The sequence below is a fragment of the Leopardus geoffroyi genome, chromosome B3 (genome assembly GCF_018350155.1).
Source record: "Leopardus geoffroyi isolate Oge1 chromosome B3, O.geoffroyi_Oge1_pat1.0, whole genome shotgun sequence".
In the NCBI taxonomy this organism is placed as follows: Eukaryota; Metazoa; Chordata; class Mammalia; order Carnivora; family Felidae; genus Leopardus; species Leopardus geoffroyi.
The window spans coordinates 29,945,396-29,964,636 of record NC_059337.1 but is presented as its reverse complement, the minus strand read 5'-3'; the positions used below and the strand labels follow the sequence as shown (position 1 = coordinate 29,964,636).

The 19,241-nt window shown below is 38.3% G+C and overlaps 1 protein-coding gene across 2 annotated transcripts; it reads right to left on the bottom strand.

The window, feature by feature from the left end:
* Window positions 1-722: 722 nt before the first annotated feature.
* RCN2 (reticulocalbin 2) lies at window positions 723-17,751 on the bottom strand. 2 transcript variants are annotated; one of them, XM_045448992.1, is made up of 7 exons: window positions 17,370-17,751; window positions 16,876-16,981; window positions 13,619-13,815; window positions 7,088-7,201; window positions 3,392-3,488; window positions 2,095-2,234; window positions 723-1,555 (listed from the first exon to the last, which is right to left on the bottom strand). In XM_045448992.1, exons 1-7 carry the CDS (start codon window positions 17,511-17,513, stop codon window positions 1,403-1,405), a joined length of 951 nt encoding a protein of 316 aa, XP_045304948.1. In that variant the 5' UTR covers window positions 17,514-17,751; the 3' UTR covers window positions 723-1,402. The 2 variants fall into 2 exon arrangements, with proteins under 2 accessions (XP_045304948.1, XP_045304947.1); XM_045448991.1 differs by having other exon boundaries at window positions 2,095-2,237; window positions 17,370-17,749.
* Between the last annotated feature and the right edge of the window lie 1,490 nt (window positions 17,752-19,241).

The window sequence follows — 19,241 nt, the reverse complement described above, 5'->3', positions numbered from 1 at the left end:
TCTTCCCCCACAAATAAAAGTAATTAAAAAAATTGTTTTTAAATGTTTATTCATTTTTGAGAGACAGACAGTGGGGGAGGGGCGGAGAGAGGGAGACCCAGAATCCAAAAGCAGGCTCCAGGCTCTGAGCTGTCGGCACAGAGCCCGATGAGAGGCTCAAACCCAGGAACTGCAAGATCATCATGACCTGAACCGACGTTGGCATTCCACCAACTGAGCCACCTAAGTGCCCCAAAGTAATTAAAAAAAAAAACAAACAAACAAAAGGAAGACTATCTGTAGGTAAGAGCTAGGAAAACAAATTCCTCACCTTGTCACTTTTCTTTCCCCCCACAAAGGTGAATAAATGGATCCCCTGAATGAGGTTGAACTGACAAATACTTACCAAGTATGATTTTAATTTCAATAGAATGGAAACAATATCACTGATAACTAACAAGCTCTACTACTGATTTCAACCTGTGTAATTCTTAGGGTTATTTCTAGCACAAAACAGCAAGACTACATTTGTTACAATAGCAACCAAAGTAGGTCAAGTGTACATTCAATTATAACTTGATTCTTTTATCAAAAGAAGAAAAAAAATAAGAATATGTAGCAAGAATAATTTAAGTTTTGAGAACACTCACTACCAAAATCTAAGAACGAATAAGGTGAGATCATGTATAATAACAAAACCTATGTGAAATATCTGGGAGATCAAAGAAAAACAAACAAACATATAAAAAGATAGGACATTTCATTTTTAATCAGTCAAAAATGAAGAGTTCTGGACAATGTCAAATTCCACACACCATAATGCTATAGTTACACATTAAATATAATTACTATCTATACATATGCAAAAATATAGTTCTATTTCATACAATAAAACCCTTTATAGAAACCATTTTAAAATTAAGCAGAACTTCTCAACATTAAAATGTGAGGTATAAGTCCTTCTAAAGGTTCCTTTAAAGGTTTTAAAACAAAATGCTAAATCTAAAAACAATGTCCTTTCTGTCAGTTCCAAAGTTAAATCTACTTAAAACAAAAGAAAAACTGATAGCTCAGTCACATACTATTTAAATAATATTGTTCAGGCATCTCTAAAATCCTGCATTTTTTTCAAGTATGGAAATAGAACTCAAATATCCCACGATACAGTACTAAACAGATGGAATATTTAGGAAAGACTTTGTTGTCATATGGCACAATATTGTTTTATTCCTTCAATACATTTTGAAATAAATACCAGGTTTGGTTCTGTTCTTCTAACAGGCCAAAATTACAACCTACATTTAAGATCATTTTGACTGTGTTAAGACTTGAGTGTAAAATATAACATCAATATTTTATCACAAAAGTAAAGCTGGTAACAAATTATAAAAGAGACAGTACTCTACTCAGATCTACCCAGGGATTAAAGCTCATCGTGATAGAAATACTCATCATGAAGCTGTCTGCCATAATCTGTAGCTTCACTGGTAAGAAACAAGTCCTGGTTCTCCAGAATCTCTGCTTCAGAGAGCTTTCTGTCACTATTCAAATCCATTTCATCAATTAGGTGAAGAGCCTTTAAAACAAAACAAAACAAAACAAAATAAAACCAAAAGGTGTCAAGTATAAGTATTTTCAGCAAGATGTTCACATTTCAATGTGATTAGATTTGTCAAAATCATTCAGCTGTGCCAAATACTCATTATTATCTCAGTATCTCAAAATATTACACATTATAACCAAGCTATCTACCGCTTCTCTTACTATCTCCTTTCTTAATTTCTGCTAGGTTCTGCCTCCTCCCCACTCAAATCCAATTCAGGATACCTCAAAGTTAAGCAAAATTAATATAACCCACTTTGGGCCCTTATAGGTAAAGTATAAACTTTTATTGTTCTATTCACTGTACTATCAAATTAATACATGATATAATCTTAACTTCCTTGACAATCTAAAACAGTTCACAGATTTAAGTCACGAAATTGCAATGCATGGATCCTAAAGAAACAATGATTCCATTACTTCTTTCTTCAGCTTATGGCTTTGAACTTCTTTTCTATTAATAGCACTAAATCTGGGGAAGAGGAGAATATATAGTCACTTTTTAACACTCACCTCTTCTTGTGCAATTCCTTGATTATTGGGTACTACCCAAGACAACAGCTCTTGGGGGTCAAGCCTGCCATCGGTATCTTTGTCATAATCATTCAGGAATCTATCTTTCTCAACCAGTATCCACTCTGGATCCTCATTTGCTGCTTAATTAAAAAAATAAAACACAGTATGCATACACAAGAATAGAACCTGTATCCAATAAAAAGTTTGGTACATCCCTAGAATAAAGGAAATGAATTTAAAGCTTACTACATCAAGGAAGCCCAATAAAACAGATCTACATATCTGAAGAAACAGATCTACATATCTGAAAAGTCCTAAAATAAGTATACACTATATAATTTTCAAAAGTGACATGGGTCTAAATGACCCAGAGTTTTTATTTTTTATTAAAGGTTGTTTTTTTTTTTTTTTTTGAGGGAGAGAGATAAAGAGAGAGAATGAGCAGGAAAAGGACAGAGAAGGAGAGGAATAGAGGATCAGAAGCGGGCTCTTTGCTGACAGCAGAGAGCCTGACATAGAGCTCAAACTCACGAGAACTCATGAACTGTGAGATCATGACCTGAGCCAAAGTAGGACACTTAACTGAGTGAGCCACCCAGGTGCCCCACCACTCAGAGTTTTTAAAATGATGTATATTATCACAACAAGTTAAGTCTGTTAACTGCTGCTAATTGTTCTGGTATCTAGTTTCCCCACATTTGAGCGGGGTACATGTACCCATGTACACATTACATGTACATCATGCGGCTATATAAAGCTTGCCATGTGTGCTTATAAAGTAACGTGTAATTTTAAAGTGAAATTCACACTAAGTGATGCTTTGAAGCAACAATTCCAAAAAGACCTCTGTGAAAAGAAAAAGCTGCATATGCAGACTCCTCAAATTTCAAACACTGAGTAAGACGCCATCCATGGTCTATACCAGTAATTATAGTATTTTGTTTCTTTTTCTTTTAAGATCTACATGCAAAGGTACAGGATTTTGTTTAAAAATATCAACCTCTACCTCCTTGTCCATTTGAATCGATAATTATGTTACGTTTGTTTGGAAAGGAAGAAAACTCTTTGAATCTACAAGTGGAACTAAAAGTGAGATAGCATTCTCACATAAGCCATGAGTCTGTTTTGCTTATATTATATTTACTCGGCAGAACAAGCAGAAATCAGGCACAATTCTTCTTGTTCCATTTCCCTCTGTCAAACAGACCTCAAACAAAGTAAGGCTCTCTCCCAATTCCTTTCTTCTTTAATTCCCATTTTTCCTTCCTCCTTCCACACATCCCAGGGTACTTACTTGGATCCCGCCTGTAGTCACCAAGAAATTCTTCCAAACTAACAAATCCATCACCATTTTTGTCATGTTCTTCTAAAGCCTCTTGAATGACAAATTCCTATTGTATGTTCATAAACAACAACAACAACAATTAGTTACAAAATTTTCCCACCACCATCTGAATCCATCCCAGTACAGAAGTTCTTTAGGAATAATCATTTCAGTTGTCCATACTTGCAAGACAATCTTTCTAAACTGGAATTTAGAAGCAGGAATAAAACCACAAATATTAAGTAGTTTTAAATTCAATGTCTTTAAGCTTCTGCTATTGAGAAGAACTCCACTTCACCCTCCTAAACAACCTGAACACTAAACTCACAATCCTATTTTCTGCACATTCCCCTCCTTCTCCAGAAGGACACCTCTTATCACGTAGGTCTCCTTTAGCTCAACTTTTCGTCTAGTCCATTAACAAACCCAAAAGAACCCCCATTTTAGATCCCTTTGCGTGGAAGTGTTCTGCCTCTAGATCTAAGTGAAATGTGTCAGTCCCCCATAAACCTACACCTCCTTTCTTCCTCTTCCACCAAATCTACCCCATCCACCCCAAACTGCCCCGAATCTGCTCCTCATTCTTATCATGGCTTCTTATCAACCAATCCTCTCTAACCCAAAGATTACACGCTTTCTAGTTACATTTGACCCAAGGTGACCTGTTTAATGGCCAGCTATTTCAGGCCTTCCCTTATTACCTTCCTGTATCTTCTTGTACCCTTTTCTTACTTTGCCAATCTCCACCCTGTACAGCAGACCCACATCACTTTCTCCTTTATTCCAGAATCATAAAGTCTAAAAGAAAGAGAAACACAAATACAAATACAAACCTAACGCTTATAAATTAATTTTATTCCTTTCAGTGGGTCTCACTGCAGTTTGGAAGTCCGTCTCTGCCTCAGTTTCCCTAACACATACTCTAAAGCTGTTTTTTGAAAATTCCACTTTGAGCCTGACTACAATTCTATCCAAATACTCTCCCATTTTTCCAAACAAGGTACAGGTCTTCTGAGAGATACAGCGTGAATGGGGAAGGGAGAGAAGGGGACAGAGGATCTAAACCGGCTCCACACTAACAGCACAGAGCCCGATGTGGGGCTTGAACTCATGAACTGTGAGATCATGACCTGAGCTGAAGTCAGAAGCATCTGACTGAGCCACCCAGGCGCCCCAAGGTATGCCTGTTTATCAGCATTGCATCCTCACCTTTAATTACCTCTATTTTTATGCCTATTCCTCTCATCCTTCTCTTCAATCTTAGGAATTTGCTATCTTTCCCCTTTCTCTAGGGTGAATCCCTCAACACTCTTCCTAGGAAGACTTTTCCCATACTTTTCCATTTCCTGAGTGTTTTCTTTCACTCTTAACTCTGGCCTCTCCTAAGGCTCCAATCTCTTCTCATCAGCTTCTTCTTCTATGCCTTTAACACATTCAAGTCCCCAGGACTTTGCTATACTCTTTAATTACCATCCTGGATTCTTTGATGCCTAGCTTCTTATGGGTTACATTTATTACTTTGTCCTCACGACCTGCTGCCACCCAAACACCTTTCCACCTGGATTCTAGCATCACAACTGTAACAAAAACATATTCTCAAAAGTCTCTAATTCTAGCCAAACCCAAAGGCTTCCTTTACATCTGCATGAAATAACTTAAATACAAGTTGTTAGTTTTCTAAAAATCAAATGTTACAGATTTTATATATAGAAATCAGGGGATCTTAACCTGGATCTCCAAAGATTAGTTTTAGAGAATCTGAGAATCTCCTGAAATTTTAATCCCATATTTTGTGTGTAGGAGCCTATGTGATTTTTCTGGGATAGTCTACAGGTTGCTCCATATTTTTAAAGGAGTCTGTGATCCCATACAAGTTAAGAATCACTGTAATCCCATACAAGTTAAGTAATCCTCTTGGGAGACAACGGACTTATTTCAATAATGTTGCCATGATTAAAAGAAATTTTGGGGGGCACTTGGGTGGCTCAGTCGGTTAAGCATCTGACTCTTGATTTCAGCTCAGGCATCTCATGGTTGTGAGATGAGGCTAAACCTGCTTGGGATTCTCTCTCTCCCTCAAACAAAACAAAAACAAAAAAAAAAAAAGGAAATTTTGGAACTACATGAATGAAAGTACTTTAAATTCTAACTTTTAATCCAAAGTAAAACCATCTAGTTGATCTTGTACCCTGCCTTTTCCTTTATCAAATATATCTTTAAATGGAAAAAGGGATACACCAAAACAAATTAAGGTAAATAAGAATTAATGAAGCTGCTTTGAATGAGACACTACTTTTTGGTCACACATCTTATGTGCCACAGTCACGTAAGTGGGAGTCAACTCCCACTTGGCATATCCTGTCCCGTCCTGACACAACCCATTCTGTCAATGGTACTACTGTTTTGATCATTTTTATACAAGCTCAAAACCTCCCAGTCCTCTCTAGCTTTCCCTTTCTCTTCCCACACTTATTTAGTCAGTCAACATTCTTGCTGTGTTTTCTTCAAAATGTTGTTCATGCCTATTTCGTTCCATTGCCACATTGTACTCTGGGGCCGTGGCACATGATGCCCAAATTATTTCATTGTTTTCACTGGTTATTCCCCTCCTCAGTCTTCAATTCAATTGTTCCTTATTCCCCAGAGAATCAATACCTGCCTGCCATGCTAGGGTTCAATTAGCTAGTCTTAACTTAATTTTGGCACTTAAACAAATTGTGCCCAGCATTGTTCTAAAACTAGGTCGTGTGTTTTGTGCCAGGTGAGAAATCAGAAGCCTCAGTGGCAAATGTGGTCGCAATCATGGTGTCTTGCCACTGGGCTATGGAGAAAAAGGTTAACTGCAGCCTTGTTATTCAAGGCAGCAGTTTTTGGCCATGACCCATTTAATATAAAGCTATGTTCCCTCCTTGAAATATCTTCCCTCCCTGAAATATCCAGAGAACAAAGCCACACAGCTGGAGGCTGAGGCTAGCAACAGACCTCAATATTGAATGTTTAGTCTATTTTTTATAAGGCTATTTGTTATATTAGCCTTTACAATAGTAAAGTTAACTAGCCTTTACAATAGTTTCTGTTCTCAAGAAGCTTGCCGCGTCATAGTAGGGACTCAATCAATGTTTGTTGAGCTAAATTCTAGAGTTCAACAAAAATTCTGAAGAACTGGTAATTCTTTTAAGTATTAAAGTGATGAAAGGGATCATTCCTCATGCTGCAAACATGTTATTCAGCAGCGGCTACACCTACACCCCTCACCAACACCCTAGGAAAAGGGATCCGAAGGTGGTAAGTTTTCCCAGACCTGAAGTTTTTACAAGTGATGTCGTAAACTAAATAGAAGTACTGATGCTACTGATACTGGAAAACAGAAAAGTGTGAAAGCTACAAAAGGACAAGGAAGGCAATGAAAGTAATGTGGTTATAAGGGAGAAAACAGCCAAGGGAAGCATGCCACTCACATTTGACAGAAATTTACCTTCTCCCTCCTAATCAGCACTCCTCCCCCATCAGCAGAAATCCCTTCCCACCTCTCATCTTAAGTGGGGAGATCTTTGGATCTTGGGTTCTCTTAAAAATTCTCATTGCTAGATGATTCATTTTAACAACTTAGAAAAAAACAGGTTTTAAAGTTTTGGTTACTCAAGAATTCTCTTAAAACTTCCTTACCGTCATATAATCAACTTCTTCAGGATGCTCGAAAGCAATAAATTCTTCAAGGTTCAAACCAGGACCAGAATCTTGGTTCGCTTTCTCAAATCGCTTCTTGTCCTTTAAATGAAGCTTTGAAAATTAAACATTGAATTTATTTAAGGTCTCATCCACACAACATCATTACACATACTTTGAAAAATACATACTATGTGAAATCTGAAGTACATTCTCATACGTTATCTTCACATTGCCCTTTTGAAGGTAGGTTAGACAAATTAACAAACATTTATGAGAAGCAACTGAGACACAGACTCTAGAGTCAGAGACTCAGATCTGAATGCCAGCAATGCCACTTACCAGCTGTGGTAAGAGCACGTTGCTTAACCTCTCTGGTTTCCTCAGCTATAAAATCAGGGTAAAAATCTCCATTAAGCAATTGGGATGAGAATCCCTCTCAAGCAATTAGTAAACCTTAGCATTTAAAACTGTTACATATTACTATTATTGATAGAAAACTGAAATTAAATGATTGAGAGAGATGTCAGAAATACAGCTGGTATGCTGAACGTTGATCCTCCGTTCTTCTACAGTACTACACATTATCTTCTTTAACAATCTCAACTTTTCCGAATGCCCCAAAAGCAATAAATTCAGACTATGTATTAATTCTTGATATATCATTTTCAAATAATTTCTGGTCCTTGGAATGACTTTTCAAAAATGTTAACAGATTTTAGAAAAATAGTCCTCTTATGAGAATACTTCTGGTATATGTATCTAATATTTGAAAGTCTATTGTTGGTAGGCCCTTTAGAGTGCTAATAATTACTCAGGTACAAACACATCAAAAGGTGAAGCGGACCTATTTTGAGGTTAAGTAAACATACTTTTTTACTTTCTCACACCATCTTCCTTTTTTTCCTTTTGTAAAGTATGCACAAGTAGTAAATCAAGAAGCAGCTATTAGAGACAAGGCTGTTTTTTTTTTTTGTTTTTTTTTTTTTTAATTTTTTTTTCAACGTTTATTTATTTTTGGGACAGAGAGAGACAGAGCATGAACGGGGGAGGGGCAGAGAGAGAGGGAGACACAGAATCGGAAACAGGCTCCAGGCTCCGAGCCATCAGCCCAGAGCCTGACGCGGGGCTCGAACCCACGGACCGCGAGATCGTGACCTGGCTGAAGTCGGACGCTTAACCGACTGCGCCACCCAGGCGCCCCGAGACAAGGCTGTTTTTAATGCATTTCTCAAAAGGAATTCTGTAATCAAGAACCTTGGAAGCCAATAGTGCTATATTGCTAATCCTGCATAAATTCTATTTTGAGAATTTATGGGAAAACTTTCCTTTCTGTAAACTGTATTAAACAGCACATGAAAAAAAAAAAACACAATTTCAAATATTTTGGAAGTTTTTAATATATGTACCTCATTGTTGAAAATAAATGCTCTTTTCAGTTTTCTAGAATAGAGGTTAGGTAGCAGTCATTTACTGAAACACTAGTTCTTTTAAAATGACTGATTTACAGTGGAGAGGTTCACTTCTTCCCCAAAAGAGTTCATCTTTTAAACCATCCAGATCCTACTAGCCAGTTATTACTAAATCATGACAGAAAAAAAAAATAACAACAACCTTGTTTCCAAATAGCTGCTTTTAACTTAATGTTTCCTAATTTCATGTAACTAGACCAAATAATTTACATTTGCTGTTCAGGGGCTTAACATGGGAAAAAGTAGACAAGAATTTGAGGTACTTTGTTGAGTCAATCAAGTTCTTTTTGAATAAACTACTATTCAAAATACCAAGTGCTTAGATTTCCTTATGAAAGAACCCTTCAGTTTGGAGCAAAAAGGTCCATGTTTCAGCAGCGGGAGCTGAATTTGGCCAAATTTGCCTATGGAAAGAAAGGATCTCTTTCAACAAGCTCAGATTGTTTTTTAAAAAATTAAGGAAAGTAGTTTTCTTGTTCATATTTCTCAGATTTTTAAAATCAAATGAAATAATGAGATTTTTAAAAAAACAGTTTTATTCATGGTTATTTGAAGAAAACAATTTAAGAGCAACTCAAATTAAAGAAGCCAATACACAGGAAGATTTGTTTTTCCAAAGTGGCAAAAGATTACAACAAAAAAGGCTGTCAGCTTCATAAAACCTCAACAGTCTTCTGTGTAAAAACACTGTATTTTAGTGGAGAGTAGAAAGTGCTACATACAGTTAGTAAAAAGGTAGAAATGACCATAATCATTTATTTTTATATTGTCACAGAAACTTGTGAAGAACAAAACTGCCATCTTTTGGTAGACTAATGATTTTACACGAGGAAATATATAACCTGTGATGCCAGAACAAAAGTCTAGGTCTTAAAAATTCTGATCAGCCACGTGCCAGATTCTATCTTACATAAATATTGCTTGTACATGCACATTCAGCAGCTGGCTTTAAAAGTTAGACCAATTGAACTTTTGCCAGGTAGATGCCCAAACTTTAATTATCCTGCCTAAAAGTACTGACTATAATTGTTCATCATAACGTAAAGAAATGCTTTTTCAAGCATTTTACAGCCTTAGAGGGCCATTATTACAGGTTATCTCTATTCTCTACATGGAAAGTTACTAAAAATAAGATAAAATTCAGGCATCAAATTGATTTTTGTTTAATAGGCTTCCATATAGAAAAATTTTATTTTATTTAGATATGCAATTCCTTTTGATGATTAGTTATGGTATAATGTTAAGTCTGTAACTTTGAGTAAGACTGATTCATTCTTCATCCTTGTTGATTTTTATTTTGAAGAATAATACATACGTTTCTGAGTTCATCTTTATAATCCATATCCACTTTGAGGGGGTTATATATAACAAATTCTAATAAAGTATTATCAATGGAACTTCATATAGAGACATGAAGAGAGACATGAGATAATACCTCATGCAGAGATATTCCTGGGTTGTCAAAGAATAACCAGTAGGACTCCCATTGAGAAGTGTTCATTTTAGGGATCCATCAATCCCTTTACACTATTAAGATCTAATTCACTCTTAAAAAGTAGAGTCTTATAATCAAAATTTACTGAGTACCTTGGTGGCGAACCCATTATCAGAACCACACATTTTTTAAAAGAAAAACTGTTCTTAAGTAGGTTATATTAATGAGTCATGTATCCCTTCAAAGTGAAGATTTTTTTCTCAACACCATATATTACTAATCACCCTGTTCCAAGAATATAGACTCAAGAAACCACACATAAACATTTCTCATGTTTTGATGGAATAGTTATTAAATCTTTTGGGTGCCAAAAGAAAAAAAAAGACACAATTATAGTCTGATGCTGGTAAGATTTTAAAATATTGTATTTAACTTCTCTCTTGTTACCTAGCAGGTAAGTCATTATATCATTCCATGGTTTGGTTTTAGAAAAGTCTCAGAACTCAAACAATACTTTTAAGATTAATTGATTCCTATAGGATACCTAGGAGACAGGCAAATCCCAAATCTCATTATCGTTTGTTTCTTTTTTTAGCATTAAGTAGTAAAAAGACTAATTTCCACTCTCTGTAGTCCACTGTAAGATGAAGACCCAAATAAGGAGGAAAAAAGGGAAAAGGAATCTTAACTAATCTAAAGGTGATATAGTTAACCAATTCTTCAATAATTTTTAAAAGCTAATTATGTATTAAATATAAACCTATGTGAATCACACATGCTTTCTTCAATAATACTCTTTTGTGGGGCACCTGGGTGGCTCAGTCGGTTAAGTGTCAAACTTCAGTTCAGGCCATGATCTCATGGTTCCTGAGTTCGAGCCCCACGTCAGGCTCTGTGCTGACAGCTCAGAGCCTGGAGCCTGCTTCAGATTCTGTGTCTCCCTCTCTCCTGCCCCTCCCCCAATCATACTCTGTCTCTCTCTCAAAAATAAACATTAAAATAATATTCTTAACCGTCTGAGCCACCCAGGCACCCCTAAAATATTATTCTTTTGTTTACTGTTTAATATTCTGTTGACCTACCCAACTGCTACTATTTATTGCTATCTCTCCATACTTTTATTATCCTCATTTTTTGAGATGAGGAAACTGAGGCATAGGGAGGTTTAATAGCTTACCCAAAGCTGCACAATTATTAAGCTGTACAGCTGGATGTGAAGCCAGGCATACTGGCTCCAAGGCTGAAGCCCTTAACCTCTACATTGGTGGCATACATAGCATAATCATTAGCAGAAAAAACAATCCACTTTGAGTTAGTGATGGCCTATAGAGCTCAGGTGGCCAATATGATTCTGAAATAAATAGAATGTATACTGATAAATATGGCCACAACAAAACCTAAAAAGTAGACACCATAATGGAATGTTAAAGAATGGAAGAGGCTCAAATGTTATCCAAGTATCCTTGACTAATATTTTGGGATGTAATAATTTGCAACAAGGTGTTTGGTTTAATTGAATCAGTTACTTTGTTTATTCATTTATTTAAAAAAAAATTTTTTTTTTTAACATTTATTTATTTTTGAGACAGAGAGAGACAGAGCATGAATGGGGGAGGGTCAGAGAGAGAGGGAGACACAGAATCCGAAACAGGCTCCAGGCTCTGAGCGGTCAGCACAGAGCCCATTGCGGGGCTTGAACCCACGGACCGGACCGTGAGATCATGACCTGAGCTGAAGTCAGACGCTTAACGGACTGAGCCACCCAGGCGCCCCTCATTTATTTGTTAAATAGGCTCCATGCTGGGTCCCTAACACAGGACTTGAACTCAGGACTCTGAGATCAAGAGTTGTACACTTAACTGACTGAGTCACCCAGGTGCCCCCGGGTTTATTTTTTCCACATAGAAAAAACTATCTATTAAAAAAAAGTCTTTAGAGTTACCTTTGAAATATAAAAGTTCATATTGAAATAGCAATTTCTTAAGCTTATTTTCCTTTGTGTTAAAGTTCATACAAATTAATAACTAAAAGTTCTTATTAACTCCTAAATAAAAATTGTCTTCCTCACCTCTGTTTAAGAAGCATTAGAACCTGTGTGGCTCAGTCAGTTAAGTGACTGACTCTTGCTTTCGGCTCATGTCATGATCTTACGGTTTGTGAGTTCCAGCCCTGAGTCAGGCTCTAAAGCTGGCAGCATGGAGCCTGCTTGGGATTCTCTCTCTCTCCCTCTCTCTCTGCTCCTCCCCTGCTCACTCTATCTCTGTCTCTCTCAAAATAAATAAACTTAAAATTAAAAAAAATACTTTTTTAAAAAAAGCATTAGAAGAAGACATATTTTAATTATGACAAATTAAACCATGAGAATCGACAAAACTTATAGTGACACTGAATCTTCAAAAATGAGTTACTTTAAATGGTACAGCCTCTATGGAAGACCATATGACAGTTCTTCAAAAAATTAAAAATAGAAGTACTACACAATCCAGCAATTCCATTTCAGGGTGTATATCCCAAAGAATTAAAAGCAGGATCTCAAAGAGATATTTGTACACCCATGTTCATAGCAACATTATTCACAAGAGCCAAAAAGTTGAAGCAACCCAAGTGTCCATGGATAAACAAAGTGTGGTATATACACACAATATATCCGTGGATATACATGTGGTACATACATACGATAGAGTATCATTCAGTCTTAAAAAGGAAATTCTCACACATACTACAACATTATGAGGACATGATGTTAAGTGAAGTAAGCCACTCACAAAAAGACAAAAATATGTATGATTCCGCTTATATGAGGTTCCTAGAATAATCAAATTCAAAGACAGAAAATACAATGGTGACTGCCAGGGACCCAGGGGAGGAGGAATGGGGAGTTGTTGTTTTATGGGTTTAGAATTTCAGCTTTGCAAGGGGAAAAGAGTTCTGGAGATTGGTTGTATTAACAATGTGAATGTACTTAACACTACTGAACTGAACACTTAAAAATGGTTAAAATGGGGGTGCCTGGGTGGCTCAGTCAGTTAAGCATCTGGCTTCAGTTCAGGTCATGATCTCACGGTTTATGAGTTCGAGTCCCGCATCAGGCTCTCTGCTGTCAGTGCAGAGCCTGCTTCAGATCCTCTGTCCCCGTCTCTCTGCCCCTCCCCTGCTCATGCTCTCTCAAAAATAAAAATAAACATTTAAAAAATTTTTTAAAAATGGTAAATTTTAAGTGTATTTTATTACAATTAATTTTTTCAAATATTTATATAAAACTATCTGTTTACAAATGGGAATGGGCCTCTAGTCTTAGTCAATATGATATAAAACTGTTCAATAATAACAAAAAATAAAATACTGAGGTTCATATTCAAAATACACTAAAAAGCAACTGTAGCAATGAGGACAAATGATGCAGCTGGGAAAAAAAAATGCAAGGATAATTTAGGTAATCCGGAATAAGAGTCCTGAATCCGGTGAGAAAGGAAGCCATCAAAATGACCACTGAAGTGGAACAGGTGATTGCCCAGAGGACAAGGCAATCCCAGTCTATAACCTCAGAACCTCTTGTGCTCATTCATGCAGGAAGGGAAAGTGAACTGATAGATCAAAAGGAACAGCCCATGCACGCATACTCACCTGCCGAAAAGACTCCTCTTCTGCGTCATCCAGAGCAGTGTTCTCATCAAAGTCAATCACACGATCATACATCTGAATGTTGTATTCATCCCATGACACACTACCGTCACCGTTTTTGTCATATTCAACAAACTGTTGTTTCGCTTCTTGCATAGCATAATGTTTGAAAGACATCTGAATCCACGAACTGAGTTCACCTGTGAGAATTTCCCAGAACACAATGAACGTTGACGGTAATTCTGGTATTTACAGAAGTGAACGTTTCTAAACTTTATCTAAAAGAAAAAAATCCTGAGTGTTTTCAAATACTGAGAGAGAATTAGCCTAGTTGTATTCAATAGAAATAGGAGTAGAAGGTGGTGAGAGCAGTTTGGAATCTAAGAATATAATATTATGTGATCCAAATAGAATGCAAACTCTGAGTAGAGTTTGGGTATGTTTTGTTCATTAAGGTACTCTAAATGCCTAGAAAGTGCCTGGCTCAATAAGTTATTTGTTAAATGAATTACCAATTAGCTAAAATAGTATTTGACTTTCAAAAATTATCCACAAAATTGCAGATGACCTTTGCTAACTATCACAGATCTCTTGGGAAGTACAAATATGTTAATAACTACCTATTTATTTTAATATGTATTAGAAATAAGTTTTTCATTTATGAAAGTAATATAAAGTTTCCCTTTAAAATAAATTTCATGTTGAGTTGAATCAAAACCATATTAAGGAAGTAACAGATGGCAAGTAGCTATGGTCTAAATTGTGAAAATGTATTCAAGTGACCGATGTTTGAGAAACACTATTACAGTATATGTCCTTCAACCATGTCATAAAACTTCTGGGTGAAATTTTAACAAAAGTTATGGGTAGCATTCAGGATTTAAGCCCTCTTGCAACAGCTCTCTGTCTTATCTTGGTACCTGAAGACATGGGAGAAAGTTTCTAAATCTCTAATGTCCACGTTCAGATCAACTTTAGAAAAATCTATTCAGAGATATTTACTCTATTGCATTACAGAAAAAAAGTGGTGGGGGAAGAACATGAATATTTGCAAGGACAGCAGGAGTACACCATTTGGTTTAAAAGTGATATACCATTTGGTTTAGAGTGGTACTCCTGGTTTGGGGGAGGTCACGTGGATAGAAAAGTGAAGACACTTTGTCTCTCCTGAAACTCTAAATTAGGGCAGAAAAATTATCATGGTAACCATGTACTGAACAATTATTATATATTAGGTCCTCTACATATGTTGTCTCTAATCTTCACAGCAAGGCAATTCTAATCACTGTCCATTTCCGTTTCTAATCTAATTTATTTTACAGTTCAAGAAATTGCCATTTGGAATTGAGGACTCACAGCCAGTAAGCAGAATCCAGATTCAAACCTATGTCTGTTTCTAAAGCCCAAAATCCTTCCACAGAATTTCGGGCTCTCAAGAACCTGAGTCCAGTCCTACCTCTTACAGTGCAAATTAGCAAACTTCTCTGAAGGGTCCTTCAAGTACAATGAGGGTTTCTTCTGGTTTATTTAAAGAGATCATCATGACATAATAGAATACAGATTGGAAAAGGGACCAGAAACATGGGTTCACACTTGAGCTCTGCCATAAAGGGTAAGTTTACTCACCCAAGTTTTTGTTTTCTCATATGTAAAATGAAGATTTGAACTAAGTTCCTTTTAACTTTAAATTTAAAGTTTACTATTAAACATTTGAACATATCTAGGCCCTAATAGGTACCACAAAGTCTTCCAAATCAACTTTTTCTGTGTGCTTGCTAGTGTAACCAAAGATAGACCTATTTTTAGTGGACAACTAGAGTCAAAGCTTTGTTTTTATTTGAAGTAGAGAACCCAAAACCTTAATATTTCTGAGGGCACCAATTTTACTGACAACACATCTTAAATTTACCAATTATTTTGTACTTCTCTGTCCAGCAATTTTCTTTATGATTGACTTCAGACGATGAGAAGCATTTAAATAAGAGTTATAGCAAAATATGGGATGCCTGGGTGGCTCAGTCGGTTAAGCATTCAACCTTTGGTTTCTGCTCAGGTGATGATCTCACAGTTTGTGAGTTTGAGGTCCACATAGGGCTCTGCACTGACAGCACAGAGCCTGCTTGGGATTATCTCTCTCCCTCTCTCTTCCCCTCTCATGCTCTCTTTCTTTCTCTCTAAATAAATAAATAAGCTTAAAAAAAAAAAAGAGTTATAACAAAATATCTACTGAATTTTTTTGGATGATCGACTTAGAAAGTTGAGAGGGTTTATTTACCACTTGAATTAAGCAATGAAGAGAAACAGTTGCACAGCAATTTAATATTCTTTTAATAATCTGTGATTTCATTTCTGACTGGAGAACCTACCTGAGAGCAAATTTTTTAAAGTAAACTCTACCAACTGAGCCAGCCAGGTACTCCTCATAAAAAATAAAAAAAAAAAAAGTTTATTTATCTTCAAAAGAGAGAAACAGAGCGTAAGTGGGGGTGGGGCAGTGAGAGAAGGAGACACAGAAACCAAAGCAGGCTCCAGGCTCCGAGCTGTCAGCACAGAGCCCAATGTGGGGCTCGAACCCATGAACCATAACATCATGACCTAAGCCGAAACTGGATGCTTAACCAGGTGCCCCTCAGATTTTTTTTAAGTGAAGGATATTAAAAACTGAATTAAGAGCAAGAAATCTGGATTCTAATCCTGGCCACTCATTTAAGAAAGGCACTTACCCCTCTGGACTTCAGTTTCTTCAGCTCTACAAAGAGAGGTGGACAAGATGATTCTAAGGCCCCTACCAGGTGTAGTAAGTTGTAATAAACATAATTTACATGCAACAGGTCTTTTTCTACTTATGAAAAAGAAGCAAATTCTTAAATTGCTAATGAAGCATATATCAAAAGAGCAATACAGCATGTAACACCATAGGTTTTTGACATATTTCTCTAAAAGTCATATTGTTGACATTGATAAAAGTCATATGAGAAACGGGGTGTTTGCTCAATGTATGACTTACACATACCATGTAGCGTCCACGATGTTTATATATTACCGAGAGCACTGATTTTTACTTGGAACCCATGCCTAAAGATTTCCAGATAAAACCTATTCAACATGTTCCCCCCACCCCACCCCCCCGTCACAGTACCTCACATTTGTTGCAACACTAGCAATCTACACTCAACAGATAGACCTGCTTAATAAAATGTTTATATTTCTATCTCCTACAAAGGGATTTCTCCATTGTTAGTTGTGTAGGACGTCCTTACTTTCGGTGAGGAAGCCATCTGAGTCCAAGTCAATTTTCTTTATGATTGACTTCAGTCTTTTGTGTTGCTCTTCAGGGGTAAGTTTAACATACTCATCGACTTCTTCCTTTGGGGGGGTAAGCAATACATAGGGGGGTAAAGCATTACCATCAGTGCGGTAAAATGGTGGAAAAAATAAGGCTACCAGAAGCCTCTCCTGTCCAGGGTTTTGGGGTGACCCACACTTGCTCTCCAAGGCCCCCACCTCCTACACACCTTCAGTGATCCTGCCCCGTGTCGGAAGGGTGGAAGGGTTCCAGCTCCTGGGCCGCTCTATTTCCTCAGGCTCAGAGGCCTCGGGGTCCCCCTGAGAGTGAGAGGCGCCCCGCCCGGACCCCATTGTCAGGCAGCCCGGGCCAGGCCTCGTCTGGCCGCCCCTCTTTGTCCCGGGACAAAGCCCGCCGCAGCCGCGGTGCGAGGCCCGGCCCTCCCAGCCCCCGGCCTGGCCACCTCACCTGGCCGCCCAACAGAGCCTCACGGTCGTATTCGCTGCGGTGCTCGCCCTGCGGGTAGTGCAGCTCCTCGGCGTCCCCGGCGCCGGCTGTAACGGCACACAGCAGCAGCAGCCCCAGCGCCGCGGGCCTCGGGCCCAGCCGCATCGCGCCGACCCGCCGCGGACACAGAGAGGCGAGGAAGGAGACCGGCGGGGGCTCAAGCCCGCGGCGGCGCTTCGCGGGCTGCTGCGGACCGGCGGTGCGGCGTACGTGGGGAGGAGGGAAGGAGACGCGGAGGGGGCGGTGGCCGTCTTTCCTCCGGCCGTAGGCGGATGAGGCCTGAGCGACTACTGCGGTGTTGGGGCTGGCCAGCCCAAGGCCTAAATGGCCCCGGCTGAGGGGCGGGGCGCCAGGCCGCGCCGCTGATTGGGCCGTCCGGCGCTGGGGGAGGGCCGCGGCGATGTGGCGGTCTGCTGCCGGTACGACAGCTCCACAGCGCTAGCGGTGGCTGCCGGGAGGGGAGACCCCCGCGGGCGCCTTCGTCTGCGCCAAGAAACCTTCAGAAAGCACGACCCCACCTTACTCCCTCCCTGTCTTTTCCCGTCAGTCTTGTTAATGGCAGAAATTCCCCACTCCATGTGTCCATCCGCCCTCGAGAAAAGCTGGAGATTTGGATCAAAAAAATATGGTACCTAGAAAAATGTTTATCTTGAGGAACCAACCAACAGTATGCATTTCCCAGTCTTCAAGTGTATGTCTACTTATTTATTTCACCAGAGCAGGAAGAACAAACCCAGCTACTGAATACAAATACAAATCAGGTATTTGTAGCTGATGCTCAATTTCGTGACTTACAGGTTCTGTGACCATGGCCAAGTTCCTTGGCCCTTGAAAACTTGTTTGCTTACTTATAAAATGGACGTCAATTGACCTTAAAGAGTTGTGAAGGTTATATTAAATAAAATAATGCGTTTAGAACAGTAGCTGCAGCATATGGTAAAGTGTTCAATAAATGTGAGCTTACATCCATGTGGGTGAAAAAGTAGATGAATGGACAGATGGCATAGCTTAGAAAGTACATAGGAAAACCTTTATGAATAGAATGCATGTACTCGTAGCTTCTATTCCATGTCTGTCTACAGGTCTACGTAATTTCTGTACCTCATCCACACTAAACACACAAAAAAATTGTAGGCTGCAGCTTGAGCCCTTTTCTTTCATTGACTGCTCCACTTAGGATCAGGCCTTTTCACACGGAAGAAAAGGCTTTCTGGGTTCTCTTTCACTTCCCACAGTTTCTATTTGGATTGGGAGTAAGAATCCTGTTCCAAACTGAAAAACTGAGTGGGCACAAATCAGACAAATTTCCTGGGTCAAGATGGATTTTTATTGTTTTTAGTCAGAGACCATTGAAAGGTTTACAGAGTAGACTAAGTTCAAATGGGATCTTTTCAGCGTTATAAAGAGCAATGCAAAATAAAGTTTTAAGTTTCAGAGTCTAAGTGTAGGCTCTAGAGTTGATTTCTCTAAAACAAACAGAAAAGAAGGAAAAAACTTTTATCACCAAGCCATTTTAATTTTAACTTCAGTTCTGGGTTTTGAGGCAGTCTGTGAAAAAAAGAGACACAAATGTCTCTAACTTAGCTTTGTACCTATTGTTCTCCAGTAAGTGCAAGGTAAACTTTGACTAGCTTCTGATGTGATTCCAATTACAAAGGTTAGGATAAAAGGTATTATAGAAGTTCTTCCGGTCTCAAGGGCTCGACAGGTGGGGGATTTGGGGCAAAGCGAATCTAACGATATCTAAAGAGGCAGTGGTGAACAGACAAATGTCTGAGCATCAGAACACTTGGGTTCTGTCTTCCCTCAGCCCCTAAACAGGCTGCTTTTCCT

Excerpts from the sequence above, each read along its gene's own strand:
- RCN2 (XM_045448991.1), bottom strand. The coding sequence starts at position 17,513 with ATGCGGCTGGGCCCGAGGCCCGCGGCGCTGGGGCTGCTGCTGCTGTGT. Across the intron at positions 16,982-17,369 it reads AGGCTCTGTTGGGCGGCCAG|GAAGAAGTCGATGAGTATGT; the intron begins GTGAGGTGGCCA and ends ACCCCCCCAAAG. Across the intron at positions 2,238-3,391 it reads TGACTACAGGCGGGATCCAA|CAGCAAATGAGGATCCAGAG; the intron begins GTAAGTACCCTG and ends TTTTTAATTAAG.